Below are 18,012 nucleotides of genomic sequence, written 5' to 3'. Positions count from 1 at the left end.
TATTTGAAATGGCAAACTTGTACTGATGGAAAATGAGAAAATTCAGTAAAGGTCTTTTCAGCAATATTCAATTTAAGTACTAAGTGACTATATTTCTTGTTGTAGACAATTAATTTCTGTTCCTGTCACAGACTTATTTTAAACCAAAACACTTCAGTGTTGCACTTGTAAAAACCAATGTGAAACCCAAACTTGAGCTACCTTCGCTTGTGCTTCCTTGTTGTTTATTGCTGATCCTTTATTTTAGAGCTGAGGATTTCTTGGTTCCAGAACTTCAAGCAGCAGAAGAAGAGAAGAGCAAACTCGATTCTGGTTTGAGTAATGGTGAGGAGCCTATGGATCAGGATTTATCTGATGTTCCAACAAAGTGTATCTCAGCTTTAGAAACCATAGAAATCAGGTTAGTAAGGTTGATTTTTAATGTTTGAGCTGATAAACCTTGCATACATAAAAATCTGCTTATTCTTCTTCCACTAAGACAAAATATATCAACTCATCAAGTAATTTGCCACCTTCTTACAGAGCCAGGGTGACATATATTGATTATGAAGGACGCTCAGATGGTGACTCTATTAAAAAAATTATTAATCAGATGAAACCCCGACAGTTGATCATTGTTCATGGGCCTCCAGAATCTAGCCAAGATCTGGCTGAAGCATGCAAAGCATTTGGTGGAAAGGACATTAAAGTTTACACACCAAAGCTTCAAGAAACAATAGATGCTACTAGTGAGACGCATATTTACCAGGTAATACAACTTGAGAATATATATAATTACTGGCTATTCACATTTCTGCTGTTAACCTAATTTAAAATTAATATATGGGCGGGATAATGAGTTCTCAAAATTGACACTTTTAAGTTAGCTGCTGGATTCACTCCCTACTTTAAAAGTTTAACAAAAGATGGGCTGATAACCACTTGGCAGTATTGAATGGGTTCTGCATTCGGTGCAACATTAAACCAAATTCCTGTTAACTTGTGTAGGTGAGAGAAATCGATCCTAAGATTTTACTCAAAGCAGAACAGTCCATTCTCCCAGCTTTTTGTCTATTATTTATCTTTTGGCCTGACACTACCAAAAACTACTAACTAAGTTCATTTTTTACTGTGTTGACCATTCATATAATTTGACTTCCATGCTTACATAACTCATTTTTAACGTGAAGTTACTGTCCTTATTTGGCTAAGGTCAGATTTCACACAGCACCAGGTACTAGTCTATCAGGTTTATTTGAAATCACAAGCTTTAGAGTGCTGCTCCTTTGTCAGGTGGAGTTAAGAGAAGCACACAGGCACAGAATTTTAGAAGTAGAGATCAAAATATCGTACAAATGGTGTGAGTGGAGTGTCAGCAGGCTAAATAATAGGTTTCTGCAGGTGATCAAAACCACCAGACAGTGTGAGTAAAGTGTCAAGAGCTGAATAGCAAATGAGGCAGAGTGATAATTATAAAAAAGTTAAAAAGTAAGGTGGGGCTGGAAACAAACCAAATGGCTGGAATAACATGATAGGTGTAAGATTGGCGTGCCAAGGATCTAACCAAAGTAACAAGTAATTCAAAACTGTACAAATTAATTAAGGTGAAGGGATCACAACAAGTTGTCAAGGTGATTGTGTCAAAACAGGACAGTAAGGAAGATTTTACAGATACAGAAACAGTATGGTGGGGTTACAATTCATGTTATTCCAGCATTTGGTTTGTTTCTAGTACCATCTTATTTTTATATTTTTGTAATTATCTCTCTGCCTCAGTTAATCGGACTATAAGTCCTCCCTTCACTTGCTATTCAGCTGTTGACACTTTACTCACACCGTCTGACACTTTTGACACCTTTGAGAGAGTGTTGCTGGAAAAGCACAGCAGGTCAGGCAGCATCTGACGGACAGGAAAATTGAAGTTTCGGGCAGGAGCCCTTCATCAGGAACCTGCTAATGAAGGGCTCCTGCCTGAAACGTCGATTTTCCCATTCCTTGGCTGCTGCCTGACCTGCTGTACTTTTGCAGCAACACACTCTCAACTCTGATCTCCAACATCTGCACTCCTCACTTTGGCCCACTTTTGATCACCTGCAGAAAACTGTTAGTCAGCCTATTGACACTCCATTGACCTTTTGATCTCTCTGCTTATAAATCATGTGCCTGCTAGTTTCTCTTCATTCCGCCTGATGAAGGGATAGTGCTGCGAAAACTTGTGATGTCAAATAAACTTTTTGGATTGTAACCAGGTCTCATGGACTTCTGACCTTGTCCACCCCAGTCCAACACTGACATCTCCACATCATTATTTAGCTATGAATTGCTTTTGAAATTTTCAATGAAGCTAAATAAGAACAAGTCCTTTCTTTTCTGTTAATGTTTTGTAATAAAATTTGGAAGTAACCATACAATTTCTTGAGTTCACTTGAGTCCAGAACTAGGAAGCAGCAAATCATAACTGTTGCTTTAAAACATTTGGTCAAAGCATGTAATTAAGTGATTGTATCTTCATTCTTTTGGAAAGAATAATTTGTATATAAGATTCTCTAATAAGGTAGAAATTACCACTAATTTGCAGCTTTGAACAGCAACACCCAGCCTTTAATGAATGTTATTTATAAATTTAACATCCTTTTATTGCAGCAGCTTCAATTCTTTGGAACTCTGCCAGAGGCACTAAATATTGCTACAAATTAATTTTATGTGAAACCTAAGTTTGATGTTTTCCAAAGAAAATTATGACAACACGGGTATTAAGCTGCTTAGCAGTTGAAAAATTAAAGCATTGAGATTGTTAGCACTGAATTTACAATTTTAATCTTTGACAAATCTGTTAACGTGAAGGACACAAAAACCATAGCTGAAAGCTCAAAGTAATCAGTGAAATAAATGTTTGTTGCTCAGTATTTTTACATGTTATAAACAATTTTCTTGAATTAACAATGGGAAAAACATTCAAAAGTACACCAGAAATTATCTCTGGAAGTTCTTTTAATTGTGTTATTTTTCAATTGTATTTCAAAAGAGTTTTAATCCATTTTAAATTTGAAAATGTTATATTCTGGATCAAAGTATTATGGTTTCCATTACTTCCTGTACAGAGATGATGGGCTGAATAGCTGTATTATTCTATTATTTCCTAATATTTGGATATTTCATTTTCACAGGTTAGACTAAAGGATTCTTTAGTCAGCTCTCTCCAGTTCTGTAAAGCAAAGGATGCAGAGTTAGCTTGGATAGATGGTGTCTTGGATATGAGGGTATCAAAGGTAGATACAGGGGTCATTCTGGAAGAAGGTGAGTTAAGAGAGGATGAAGAAGGAGAAATGCAGGTTGATGCTCCCTCATCTACACATAACTCTGACCAAGTTGCAGCTCAGCAAAAAGCTATGAAGAGCCTTTTTGATGATGATGAAAAAGAGACCAATGAAGATCTTGATGTAATTCCCACACTGGAACCATTGTCACCAAATGAGGTATGGAAATTCAATTAAGATACTTATTTTTCATTTGTTCATACAATGTCGGTGTCGCTGGCAAAGTGAGCATTGAGATTGTGGTGATGAGCAGCTACCTTGAACTGCTGCAGCCATTGTGTGAAGGTATTCCTACAGGGCTGTAGATAGAGAGTTCCAATATTTGGGCCAATCTGCAAGGAAGGAGCAGCATTATTTCCAAATCAGAATGATGTCTGACTTACAGGGGAGTTTGCAAGGATCGATTTTATCATGTACATTCTAGAGATTATGGGTTTAAGAGGTGCATTCATCGATCACAATTTTACTGGAGATCAGACCATAATTGGTTTGACTTTGCATTGTGATTTGTTGAATTTTTATAAAGTTAATGAGTCTTTAGGTAAAAAAAAAGATTTTTAAATGTGAAATGTATATTGACATTTAAGTGCCATAGTTCAATTATTTACCCAGCTTCTGTATTAAGATATAGCTTGCAATATTATTATTCTGGATTTCAAAATATGTTCTAGCTTTCTCTTGCACAGACCATGTGAAATTATTTATCAGTCAAAGATCTAGCAACGGGAACATTTCATAATCATGGGTCTGAAGAAGTATAACTTAAAGTAAATTTATATTTCCAACATACACATCCATGGTTCATTTAACTTTAGAAATCTCAACTTCATTTTGGATCAAAATTAAAGTTTTACTTGACTCCTGGAAGCCAGTAATTAGTATGAAATAACTAGGGTTTATTTGATTCTTTATATATGTTTTTTAAAAAAGGAACCAGGGCAGAACAGATTTGGAAACACACTTCAATTGCCTTACTTGAAAGAGAAAATCTTGTACAATTAAGTGTCAAGACATGTTACTGATAGAAAGAGTTGATGTTGAGGACATCTTGTTGATGGCTTTTCTAAGTTTTTCTCCTCTTCAATGTAAGTTGAGTTGAGTGACCAGAAACAATGGATTAAAGCTTGTAAACAAAATAACTGAAGTTTAACAGTTGGTAATTTGACTAAAATTTAGATTTAATTAAATTACAAATGGAATTAATATTCTGCCTTTGCCCTTGTCAGAAGCTATAACTTTGTATAAAAACAAATTGGTTCTTTTCTAGAGAAATACATGGTGTCAGAAAAGCCAATGCATTGATTTATTTCATTGTCCACTCTTCAAAATGGAAAATGACTCATGAATTAGATAGACACAGGGGGCACTACACATCCTGCCTAGTTGTTCTAGATTGCCTAGCTATCCCCCGTTCCTTGTCTACCAGTCTTGTCTTAAACTGTGATGTGTCCATTGTGGAGAGATGAGAGATGTCAAAGAGGAGTCTCCAGCTCTGTGTTCAGCTATACAAGTGATCTGTAATCACAGCTCTTTTACCACACGTGCGAGAAGCCAGAAACCACTCCGAATCTGGCTTTCATGTGGGGTCCAGTTGCCCTCTTAATCACTTCTCAGATTGGAAGAGAGTTCAGTGACACTTTGGCTTCCCTAGCCAAGTACATAATTTTTATATATTTTGCATTACAATAATTACATGCAACATTGATATCATTGTTCCATCCCCCTAATCCTTTCAGAGGATTGCATCCAATTCTGTAAAACACCCGATCGATGATGGACCCCCCCCCCCCCCTGTGGACACTCCCTGTATGATCTCATGATGCTTACCAGACATCGTTAACATCTGGCCTTGTGATCTTACAGCGTATCCCATTAATTTACATTCCAGTGTTAATGGGGGTTCTTTTTTCAGACATTTACCAGACCTGTTTATTTCTAAGGATTGTTTGAATTCTGTTATTCATTATATTCCTTGCTGTCTTTATCGAATTCTCTTACCCATCTTATTATTTCTTACTACTTTAATCACAGGCGATACAAAATGATGCTAATTCTTATTAATTGCTATCAAATTTATAATATCAGTTCTAATAGAAGATTAGTCATATAAAGAGTTATGTGGTTATACCTAATGGTAGAACTCTTAAGCCTATGAGATCAGCAGCTTCTTTCCCACCTGACCTTGGAAGGTCAGGTAAACACTGTTCCCTCCATCTTGCAGCTGCAACTATAACTCGTTCTAGTCACATGATGTCTTCCAAATTAAATTTACTAACCTGACTCTAAATATTTCTCCACTAACTCATTCACTCAATAAGACAACAACTATTCCATTAATAAGACAAACTCAATTACTTTCACAGCTCAGTGAACTTGTCTGAACTCCTAGGGTTTTACAAGACATAAATGTCATTCTTCTTTTACCTTACCTTTTGTCTCTGTTATCGTGGGATCATACTTTTTAAAAAAATTCTTGCTAAACTACAAACTTCGGGCTGTCTGTTCCTAGACATCTCTTCTCAGACTGTCTTTAACAGACACCTGCAGCTGTGGGTTTGTGCAGAACTCCTTACATATTAATTTGTAAGATCCTTTGTCCATCCTGGACCCTGTTACCTTGAATTTATCTGCTTCTCCAAACTACCATTGTCCTAAATTATGATCTCACTTCAATTCTGCACACAGCAAGCTAATTCTGTTCCTGCAGCTAAAAATCTTCTCCACCATAATTATGCCAAGTAAATGCCAATGGGCAGCCATCTTGTGCAACCTCTGGCCATGGGCTAACCCAACAGTGACTATTTTGTTAAATGTGCTATCCATGTAACTCTCAGCTTTGCAGATGCATCACATTGATTCCAGCCGTCGCTACAGATCCAAAATCTCGCTGTCAATTTTTTTACAGCTGGAGACATAGATACATGTGATCATTTAGGCCACATGAAGTATCAACCAAACATGACATAGAATGGACATTGAATGCAGTCAAACCGTCCTGCCATGCATTGAGCCTACTTTCAGGCTAATTACAATGTTCTTCCCTTCTTCAATTTAAAGTAAAATTACTCATCAATCAACTCCAATAAATCTGTCTCTGTTTCTAACTGCTTGTCTGGGATCCTTTTCTTGACATACCTGTTGGTGATGTTGATTCCCAGTCCCAGTTTCTCCTCTCACCAGTTTTGCTAGGTGCTGCAGACTCTCTGTCTTCGGGTCCATCTCTCATCAATAAACTGCTTGCAAATGTTCAGTTTGAGCCCCGCCAGAACTTTTTGACTCTGAATTTCATCAACCTATTCCATACAAGAATTGAATGCTTGAGAAACGAAGTAGCTACATTTGACATCATGAGAATACTTGACTGTTTAAGCGCTAGTGAGCTTCGGCAAAACTGGCCTTATTGGGAATTGGGATAGTTGATGGCTTAGCAACAGAGTGGAGTATTGGCCTGCTTACTTGAGGGCAATCATTGCATCCCCATGGAATCAGTGTCAGACTTCAGGGCAACATGCTTTGTATAACCATTTTCATCTCTGCCAGATTGCACAAACTTGCAGCGCAGATGGATCTGGGTGTTCTTGTGGATGAAACACAAAAAAGTTAGCATGTAAATGTAACAAGTAATTAGGGGAAATGATGTTTTGATTTTTATTGCCAGAGGGGGTTGGACTTTAAAAACAACTAAGTCTTGTTACAGGGGTGTTAGTGAGACCACACTATACCATGTACAGTTTGGTCCCTGTATTTTATAAAGGCTAGCCTGGCACTGGAGTCATTCAAAATAGATTCACTAGGCTGATTTGTGGGAGGAAGGTTAAACCTTTATTAAATAAAGTTTAGAAGAATGAGGGATGGCTTATTGAAACACAGAATATTCTGAAAGGGCATGATTGTGTTGATGTTGAGAAGATGTTTCTACTAGTGAAGGAATCTTTGTCTAGGGGACAAAGTAACTTTTTTTTAAAAATTTCTCTATTTGTATCTAAGATTTGTACCTTAGATACTTTGTGCCTAAGATAGTGCTTTGAGGGGCAACATTGTAAATTTTTCACTACTTTTGTACTTTACATGTGATAATAAATTTAGTTCTAATTCTGAAGTAACAGAATAAGGCGGAATTCATTTAAAACTGAGATGCAAAGGAATTTATTCTCCCACAGGGTAGTGAATGTGTGGAATTCTCTAATTGAGCAGTCATGTCAGCCTTTAGTGGAATGTGAATAATAAACAGCCCTGGGCTGATATGTGCTTGGTAATATTCAAACTACATATGAGCCGCTGACCACTTCCAACAAAAAAAGATTCCCCTTTTACCTTCAACATTACCTATCAACAATGTCCTGAGGTTTCCATAGACCAAATATTTAACCAGACCAATCTCAACAATGCAGTGGCTGTAAAGTTCAAGCCATGCATGTAATGGAATGGTCATTACTTACCAGCTGGATACAGCCATGGTAATGCCCAAGAAGATCAGCATCATCTGGGACGAAGCAGACCCTTTGATTGTATCCCCCTGTCACTTAATTCATGAGCAACTCCAAACATTGTCAAACCACTATGGTTAGAACATACTGTCTGCAACATTTATTGCATTAGTTTATTACACATACATTGACAACAGTTCTCATTCCCATAAGTTCTGTTGCCTTGAAAGCGTAAGGCATCAGTCTCATGAGAATACATGATATATCTCGCTACCTCCGTTATCATCATTGGGTCAAAACTTTTATTTCCCTATCCTAATAGGACCAGCATCTCAGTGAGGATTGGTCATTGCCATTACCTCGGAGCAGCCAGGAATAGGCAGTAAATGTGATCTTGATGTAATCACCCAACTTCCAAGATAAAATACAAATGCAAATCATTTCTCAATTTCCAATGACCTAAAACTAAAGAATTTCTGAAATAGCGACATAATCTTTTGAAAACAGTCAGTAGGTCAAATAGTATCTGTAGAGAAATGAACCTAAGGCTAACATTTCAGGTTAATTACTTCTGCTAAAACTCTTGACAGTTGGTCTTCAGATATTTTCTTCTGGAATCATCTAAGACCAGTCATGAAAAGTTGCACATCAATTTCTCATTTTTAGTAGTAAAACAGTCTGCGGCATACCTTGTTTCTATGAATATGGTAAAATGTTGAATACAGATGCAATATTGGAAATTGACAAAATTTTGCTGCACTAATCCTGTTGAAACAAAACATTGCAGTGGTCAGTGATAAAATTATCAACAAGCAAGATGCTGTGCTTTCTTACTAAGTGCCCACTATGTCTGCTCCATATCATTCAACCATGGATTTACTTTGAATAAAAAACTCATTTTCTGGCATCAGTCATTAAGATTCAGGTTAATGTTCTGGGGATGTTTCGAATCTTAAGAATATGTGTTCAGTCCCTTGATCTGTCTCCGTCTTTCAATATGATCATGAGCAATCTCATCTCAGCCTCAACTCTGTTTTGCTGCCCACTCCTGATAACTTTTCAACCCATTCCTAATTAAAAATCTGCTTACTAAATTGTTTCTGACTTTACTCTGTAAGTCATTTAATTTGTTGCACTAATTGTGTAAAGTTCTCATTTATTCAATAAGATAACCGTGAAAATGCAAAATTGCAGGGTGATTTTAATTGAATTTTTAATCCAACATTTTTAGGTTCCTGGTCATCAAGCAGTCTTCATTAATGAGCCAAGGTTATCTGATTTTAAACAAGTTCTTTTGCGGGAAGGTATTCAAGCAGAATTTGTTGGAGGTGTTCTGGTCTGCAACAATTTGGTTGCTGTTCGAAGAGTAAGTATTTTTGTTTAGAAGTTAACAGTATGAAAAGACCTACAGCAGGGAACAGACATCTGTACAGAAGTAAGATTTATCATTCCTATATGGCGAAAATGAATTTCCTTTGGTTTGTCATAATCTGATAAGTCAGGAAAACAAATTGGGTTTATCTTTGTAAAACCCTTGATGAGCAAAATTAGTTGGAAGGAAAATGCAAATTAAGTGTTTTGTTCTTTTTATCATATGTTTGTTTTGCTTATGTTCGAGTGTGTAAAAACCCATTGTTACAGTAAGTTGTACAGCAAGGTGAAGCTTGTGTGGAATAGCTATTCATCCTGCTCTTTGCTCTGTATCTAGGTAAAAGCACAGGGAAAGTATACTGTTCTTTAGTGATAGACAACATTTCTGAATGCACTTTAATCTTTTTCTATCTAGTTCTGTTTTACAGTGTAAATATAAAACTTCAGAAAGTTTTGTGTGCTGCTGCACTGTCTTCTAGTCTCAGATTGATGCTCATGATAAATACCTGTCCTATATGAAATACCTAAAAGTGAAAATAAAACTGATTTATAGCACTCTAATGGACGTGCTGGCATAGCAGTCATATAATTGGGTTAGTGATTCAGATTAATGTTCTAGGGATGTGTTCGAATCTTAAGAATATGTGTTCAGTCCCTTGATCTTTCTCCGTCTTTCAATATGATCATGAGCAATCTCATCTCAGCCTCAACTCTGTTTTGCTGCCCACTCCTGATAACTTTTCAACCCATTCCTAATTAAAAATCTGTCTGCATCCTCCTCAAATTTATTCAATGTACCAGCATTCACTATACTGAATCCCATAGATTCATGACTCTTTGAGAGAAATAATTTCTCCTCATGTCTGATTTAAATCTGCTACCCCTTACCTAAAGCTATGACCTCTCATTCTAGATTGCCACCAGAGGAAACAGCTACTTGACATCTACTTTGTCAATCCCCTTTAGCATCTTGCATATCTCAATTTTCTCTCTCATTCTTCTACAGAGTATAGGCCTAAACTGCTCATAAGACAAACTGTTCAATTCTGCAGTCAATCTAGTGAATCTCCTCTGAACTGCCCCAATGCACCTATATCCATCCTCATGTAAGGGGACCAAAACTATATGTGTGTGGAGTCAGAGGAGACAGGGGAAGCACTAAATAAATATTTTTTGACAGTATTCACTCTAGAAAATGACAATGTTGTCGAGAATATTGAGATACAGGTTACTAGACTAGGTGGGATTGAGGTTCATAAGGAAGCAGTATTAGAAATCCTGTAAATTGTGAAAATAGATAAGTCCCCTGAGCCGAATGGGATTTATCCTAGGATCCTCTGGGATGCCAGGGAGGAGATTGCCGAGCCTTTGGCATTGATCTTAAAATCGTCATTGTCTTCAGGAATAGTGCCAGAACGCTGGAGGATAGCAAATGTGGTTCCCCTGTTCAAGAAAGGGAATAGAGACAACCCTAGTAATTATAGATCAGTGAGCCTTACTTCAGTTGTTGGTAAAGTGTTGGAAAAGGTTATAAGGGATAGGATTTATAATCATCTAGAAAAGAATAATTTGATTAGGGATAGTCAGCATGGTTTTGTGAAGGGTAGGTCGTGCCTCACAAACCTTATTGAGTTCTTTGAAAAGGTGACCAGACAGGTAGATGAGAGTAAACTGGTTGATGTGGTGTATATGGATTTCAGCAAGGCTTTCGATAAGGTTCCCCACAGTAGGCTATTGTACAAAATGCAGAGGAATGGAATTGTGGGAGATATAGCAGTTTGGATCAGTAATTGGCTTGCTGAAAGAAAACAGAGGATAGTGGTTGATGGGAAATGTTCATCTTGGAGTCCAGTTACTAGTGGTGTACCACAAGGGTCAGTGTTAGGTCCACTGCTGTTTGTCATTTTTATAAACGACCTGGATAAGGGCGTAGAAACGTGGGTTAATAAATTTGCAGACGACACTAAGGTTGGTGGAGTTGTGGATAGTGACGAAGGATGTTGTAGGTTACAGAGAGACAATAGATAAGCTGCAGAGCTGGGCTGAGAGGTGGCAAATGGAGTTTAATGCGGACAAGTGTAAGGTGATTCACTTTGGTTGGAGTAAGCGGAATGCAAAGTACTGGGCTAATGGTAAGATTCTTGGTAGTGTAGATGAGCAGAGAGATCTCGGTGTCCAGGTACACAGATCCTTGAAAGTTGCCACCCAGGTTGACAGGGTTGTTAAGAAGGCATACAGTGTTTTAGCTTTTATTAATAGAGGGATCGTGTTCCAGAACCATGAGGTTATGCTACAGCTGTACAAAACTCTGGTGCGGCCGCACTTGGAGTATTGTGTACAGTTCTGGTCACCGCATTATAAGAAGGATGTGTAAGCTTTAGAAAGGATGCAGAGGAGATTTACTAGGATGTTGCCTGGTACAGAGGGAAGGTCTTACGAGGAAAGGCTGAGGGACGTAAGGCTGTTTTCGTTGGAGAGAAGAAGGTTGAGAGGGGACTTAATAGAGACATATAAGATAATCAGAGGGTTAGATAGGGTGGACAGGGAGAGCCTTTTTCCAAGAATGGTGACAGCGAGCACGAGGGGACATAGCTTTAAATTGAGGGGTGATAGATATAGGACAGATGTCAGAGGTAGTTTCTTTACTCAGTAGTAAGGGTATGGAATGCTTTGCCTGCAACAGTAGTAGATTCGCCAACTTTAAGTACATTTAAGTCGTCATTGGACAAGCATATGACGTACATGGAATAGTGTAGGTTAGATGGGTTTCGGATTGGTATGACAGGTTGGCACAACATTGAGGGCCGAAGGGCCTGTACTGCGCTGTAATGTTCTATGTTCTATAACTCCAGGTGTCGTCTCGCTAATGCTTGCACAGTTGCAGCAATATTCCCTACTTTTATTCTCTGTTCGCAATAAATGCCAAAATTCCATTTGCCTTCCTAGTTACCTGCTGTACCTACATACTAGTTTTCTGTGATTCCTGAATGAAACAAGAGATATGGGGGAGCAGATAGGAAAGTTGAGTTGAGATTTGTTGAATGTTGGAGTAAACTTGAAGTGCCAAATTGCTTAATTCTGCTTCTAAGACCTATTTTCCTACAGTTGCTTCTGAAGAGGGGATGGATCCACTTTTAAGTTCTTATTGCTCTTTGTATTTTCTTTGCAGACTGAGACGGGACGTATTGGACTGGAGGGATGTTTATGTGAAGATTATTATAAAATACGGGACCTCTTATATGAACAATACGCAATTGTATAATTGGACATGGAATAATCTTGAAAGACAATGGATTTTATTCTCATGGGGTTTCCTCGATCATCACTGTGCTGGAAAATATTTGTGACATGTAAAACAAAAATCTGGACATCTTTTCCTGATGCAGGAGCAATTGCTCATAATTTGGATCTGTTTTCTTTCAACTCTACAGAAGAAATTTGTGTGGAACTGTTCTGTTAAATCTGAATATGTTCTGTCTTCACCAGTTCTTACTCTATATTTTCTTGGTGATAACATGGAGTATATTTCACTGGTTCAAAAAACTATACAAAGAATGACAAGATTTATTTTACCTGGTTTTCTGATAAAACTGCCAAAGCTACAAATTAAAACATCCCAACATTCAACGTATTAGTTTGTGAAAAATTGGCTTAATCTCTTGTATAGCGAGGTAAAAAATTTGGACAAATCTGAAGGATAGTTTTTCAGCTGATGCAGCTTGAAATAATTTTAATGCTTTTCATGTTTTTGAGAGTCCAAGGTTGTATTTTGTTGTGAGTTATTATTCACTTCCTTAACATTGTATTATAAAGCTTTTGAGATTGGTTATTAGATTTTAGTAAAGCTGTAATTGTTGAATTCATCAACATTCAGTTTTCTTTTGAAAGGTTTTGGTAAATAGTTACAATACATTTATAAAGGGTAATTTAATTTTGAGTTTATGTTTATAGGTTAAGGTTTTGGCTTAACTTTGAATCCCAAGAAATAAGTAATTAAATTGTTTATAAAACTGCTTTAAATTTCCTTTTGGCAAATTCGTTCCTTATGGGAAACTCTAGTCCATGATGGTGAGTGTTGGGAGATTTATTTGACTGTAAGAGATATCCTATCTTACCCTTGATATCTAGTCACATGAGTTTTCTATGGATCCCTCTTTATAAGAAATCATGCCAAGAGCCCTGGAAGAACTGAGTCTTGGAACTGAGGGATGCTGAGATCAATTGTGGTATCCCTACTACCCATCACATTGTGATCATTTGAGGTATGTTGAGAGTATAATTTTTAATTTGCACAGTTGTATTTTCATATTATTGAAATTCTAGTACAATAAAGATAGAGCAGGAAAAACTATTCTGAGAGCTAGTAATTAGTTTTTTTTTGGTTAAAAAACAGTATAATGGAAAAAAGTCAAAGGTGAGCTGTACTTTGATGAGAGTTGTTCACCAACAATTTCATGTATTACCTTACATCATCTATTATCCACATTCAAAACTAAATTGGAGAAGATTACAAATCTAAAGAGAGGAAGCATAAGAAACTACTCCTTTGAAAATGTGCCTTGTCTGATCTCCTGGATGCCCCTACGAAGCTCCTTTTCCTTTACTACAGCATTACATTACCACCCGATCGTAAATCAAAACTAGGAAAATACAAATTCAGTGGTTACAAATAAAATTGACATTTATTAAATTAAAGGTGACCATTATCCTCTTGAATGACAGAGCAGGTTCAAGGGATTAAGTTGCCTACTGCTGCTCCTAAATCATACATTTGTAAATACTAATGACTCTGGTACAGCATACTGGAGAAGCACTGTTCTGACGTCTCAGATTTCATTTAAAATACATCCAGGTCAGTAGAATATTTATTGGAGCACAATATTTGGATTTAAAAATGTTTTGTATTTGGGCATAGATTTCCTGATGTGGCAGAATATTGCAAACCTCAGAATAATGCCTCAATTAAAAATGTAAACAGTTGAAAAATGCTGACCAACACTTCCTATAATGGAAGTTCCTAGGCATTAACTATTTTAAATGTTTTATTTCTAGCCTTACAAAATATGTAGTCTCCCAGATGCTATCTCTCAGTTAAAAAAAATACTGTACACATTATGTGTAAGATTTTATAACTTTATACGCGAGATATAAAAATGCCAATAAAATATTGTTTCGTTTTCAGATTCTTAATGATTTATGTTGCTGGTGTTTGGTAGTAGACAAATTGCACATTGTGGCTGGTTAGCTCAAATTAGGATTTCTGTCAAGTGGTTATGTTAGGAATGTCCATTTGTATTCTGTTTACGAATGTTGAAGATTCACTGTATAATTTCTGGCATATTTTGTTTTGAAATGGAAGCTAGTCTTGAAAACAAGGCATAAATAAGTTATAAGTGGTAAAAACATAGTTTCACTAGCAATTGATTGATTAATGCCTGTATAACAATGCAGTCAACCAGGCTCAGAGGATAAATTATGTTCAATTCATTTTCTGATTCCATTTTCAATAGTGACCTATAAAACAGGGCTAATTGCTATTAAAATGTTTCCTCTGCCATTGTGAAATAACATATCTTTCCTCAGAATAAATTCCACCTGTTTGTATCCTTAATACTGTGTAACTTCTTTTGTTCTTATTATGGAGCCAAACTTAGTTGTTTCACAAGATTATTTTATTTCGATTCAGGGAATGTTGCCTTGGGACGGTCAAATTTATTTAAATTTGTATGATGGCTATAAATTGATTTCCTGTAGCTTCTTATGCACCATGCAGCTTGAAGTATTTCAGTTGCACCTTTAGTTCAAGAAAAATAAAAGACCCCTGCAATCTTTAGCTAGCCAACAGAACTTAGACAAACAAATTGTGTAACCAGTAATTAGCTAGGATAGATTTCTGAATGTACTTCATTTGCAAGATAACTTTACAATTAACACACAACATATGCATTACTTTTTTTCTATGTCTCAATATTTACCACTAATTACTCTGCTTAAATGTTTTGCTACATGAAATAATATTGTTACATAACTTTCTGTTAAAAAACAAGGGGTAACATTTAATTTTATTAATGATTTTGATGATCAATGCCGCTTATCTAAATTTGGTGTTGACACACAGTTAAATGGTATCGTAAGCAGTGTAGATTGGAAATCTGAAGTTTTAAGAGACACTGATAGATTAAGTGAATGAGAATGTGAGGTCATCCATCTTTGACCAAATTTTATAAATGCTGAAATGCTAGAAACAGTGAAAAACCAAAGAGACTTGGTTTTCAGATACATGTGAATAGGTGCAAGACAGAATTAAAGTCCCTGGAATCTGGAAAGTTCAAGGGTGCTAACATTGCAGTTTAAGATATGAAGATAACAGTAGTTAGGAGAAATCCCACTGGTTGGGAGTCGAGAATTAGGAGCACAGTTGAAAAATTAGAACCATAACTTTCGGGACTGAAATTAGGAAACACTTCTTCCTCAAAAGATGGTAGACGTTTGGAACTATCTTGCACAAATGGAGTTGATGTTGATCAATAAATAATTGTGCAACTGAGATTGATTTCCTTTTGTGAGACTGAAGTATTAAGGGATGCAAATCAAAGATCAGTAATGTTCTCATTGAATGTGGAACTGACTCAAGTGCTGGATTCTGCAGGCATTAAGGATGGGGAGTTCATAGAGCCGCCTCTTAATTATTTCATTCCTCACATTTATTCATAACTGGATGAGGTAGAGCTGCAAAGCTGTGATCTAGTCCTTTGTTTGTAGGATTGCTTTGTTCTGCCTATAGAATACTGATTCCATATAACCCCATGTAATAACCCCATCTGTTCCAGCAGATTGGAACCTAATTTTTAGGTATGCCTTGTGCTGATTCAGGCATCTTTTCTGCATTCATTCTTGGCAGCCAAAGATTTTAAGGAATATGAGGCAAAGATGATTCAGTAGTGATTGGTTGCTCATCAGCCATGATCGTATTGAATGGTAGAACAGGATTGAGGGATTAGGTGACCTAATCCTAACCCTATGTACTTCATATTATTGTCAGTTAAATGGTATATTAGAAGAGGCCTCAAAACAATGTCATTTCTACAGAATTATAAGTCTTTGTTCGAGTATTATATTTTAAGTGTGACAGGAAAGAATGAATTACTTCCTCTTCATTAATATGAATGTAGAAGTAAGATTGCTGTATTTAGATGTCTGGGGCAAGCTTCTTCAAGGTAAAAAATGTACTTAAATATTCTAGATGTTACATTAGATTCTGTTTGAAATTTTACGTAGCATTGAAAGATTTGTAATAGTACAAGTTATTCGTCAAAAAATATTGTACCCGTAAAATATACAAAATACTTACAGGAATTGCAACAATTATGAGTGAAATTGCAATAAGTACAATGAAGGCATCTACATTTATTACAGTATACATACAATTTCATAACAAATGAAAAGCTACTTCAATGAAACACTGGAGAATATGTTGGAGATGATAATTTTCTAGTGCATCCCATTATCAGCACAGTGGCACTGTGGTTAGCACTGCTGCCTCACAGTGCCAGAGACCCGGGTTCAATTCCCGCCTCAGGCAACTCTCTGTGTGGAGTTTGCACATTCTCCCCTTGTCTGCGTGGGTTTCCTCCGGGTGCTCCGGTTTCTTCCCACATTCCAAAAATGTGCAGGTTAGGTGAATTGGCCATGCTAAATTGCCCATAGTGTTAGGTGAAGGGGATAAATGTAGGAGACTGGGTGGTATACGCTTCGGCGGGTCGGTGTGGACTTGTTGGGCCGAAGGGCCTGTTTCCACACTGTAAGCAATCTGATATTTCCACATGTATGAAAATTTAAAATCTGGGATGAGATTATATATCAGTTAGGGATTTGTAAAGTAAATTTTAATTTGCGATTGAGGGGGCAGGTGACAGAGCAGGAGTCGATCCATTCGGCCTCCTATGTATGACACCCAGAAGTCATTAACTATGAACAAGGAGTAAGAGCCTGCCCTGCCAGCCAGTAAGATCACAACTGCTCTAAGTTTAATCACAACTCTTTGAAGCTGGTGTCATGGATGTACAAGGTAGTAAAGAAGACATTTGGCACATTTGCCTTCATTGGTCCGAATATTGAGTCACAATATTGTCATTTTCAGCTGTACAGGACATTGGTGGGGCCACGTTTGCAGTACTGTCTACAGTTCTGGTTACCCTGCTCTAGGAAGGATATTACTGAATTGGAAAGGGTGCAGATAAAATTTATCAGGGTATTACCAGGACTTGTGGATTTGAGTTATAAGGTGAGGCTGGACAGGCTGGGACTTTTTTCCCTGGAGCATATGAGGTTGAGGGATGACCTTGTAGAGATTTACATGATTACAGTAAATCAAATCATGATGGCATAGATAAGGTAAATCGCGAAGGTCTTTTCCATATCGTAGGGGAATTCAAAACTAGAGGGCTTAAGTTTAAGATAAGAGGGGAAAAATTCAAAATCAACCTGAGAGACAACTTCACTCAATGTGGTTGGTATCTGGAATGAACTGCCAGAGGAAGTGGTAGATGCAGGTACAGTTACAACATTTAAAAGACATTTGGACAGGTATACGGATAGGAAAGGTTTAGAGGGATATTGATCAAATGCAGGCAAATGGTAACTGAAAGAACTGTGGATGCTGTAAATCAGAAACAAAAACAGAAGTTGCTGGAAAAGCATTCTGCATTGTTTTCAATGTATTAATATCCTTCTGTAAGTACGATGAATGGTTGTACTAATGAACACGATCCCATGTGTGGAGGTAGTTTTAACGATGTGACATATGAACATTTTCCTGTACTTACGAATGGGTATTTAATATTGCCCTGCATTGTGTTCAACTCGCATATAAATCAACTTGTGAATGGACTCCAACGGAACCAGTTTGCGACCTGGGG

At 37.0% G+C, this 18,012-nt stretch overlaps 1 protein-coding gene across 1 annotated transcript in view; it reads left to right on the top strand.

The window, feature by feature from the left end:
* cpsf2 (cleavage and polyadenylation specific factor 2) overlaps positions 1–14,705 on the top strand; it is a 43,499-nt gene extending 28,794 nt beyond the window's left edge. Inside the window, exons 11-15 of the mRNA XM_072568329.1 lie at positions 248–400; positions 523–748; positions 3,147–3,455; positions 8,955–9,089; positions 12,264–14,705. Coding sequence (XP_072424430.1) covers positions 248–400; positions 523–748; positions 3,147–3,455; positions 8,955–9,089; positions 12,264–12,356 — 916 coding nt within the window. The 3' untranslated portion in view covers positions 12,357–14,705. The remainder of the gene's footprint in view (positions 1–247; positions 401–522; positions 749–3,146; positions 3,456–8,954; positions 9,090–12,263) is intronic.
* Positions 14,706–18,012: the final 3,307 nt, after the last annotated feature.

Source organism: Chiloscyllium punctatum, chromosome 4 (assembly GCF_047496795.1).
Source record: "Chiloscyllium punctatum isolate Juve2018m chromosome 4, sChiPun1.3, whole genome shotgun sequence".
Taxonomy (NCBI): domain Eukaryota; kingdom Metazoa; phylum Chordata; class Chondrichthyes; order Orectolobiformes; family Hemiscylliidae; genus Chiloscyllium; species Chiloscyllium punctatum.
The sequence above is the reverse complement of the archived record's forward strand: the minus strand, read 5'-3'. Positions and strand labels throughout refer to the sequence as shown.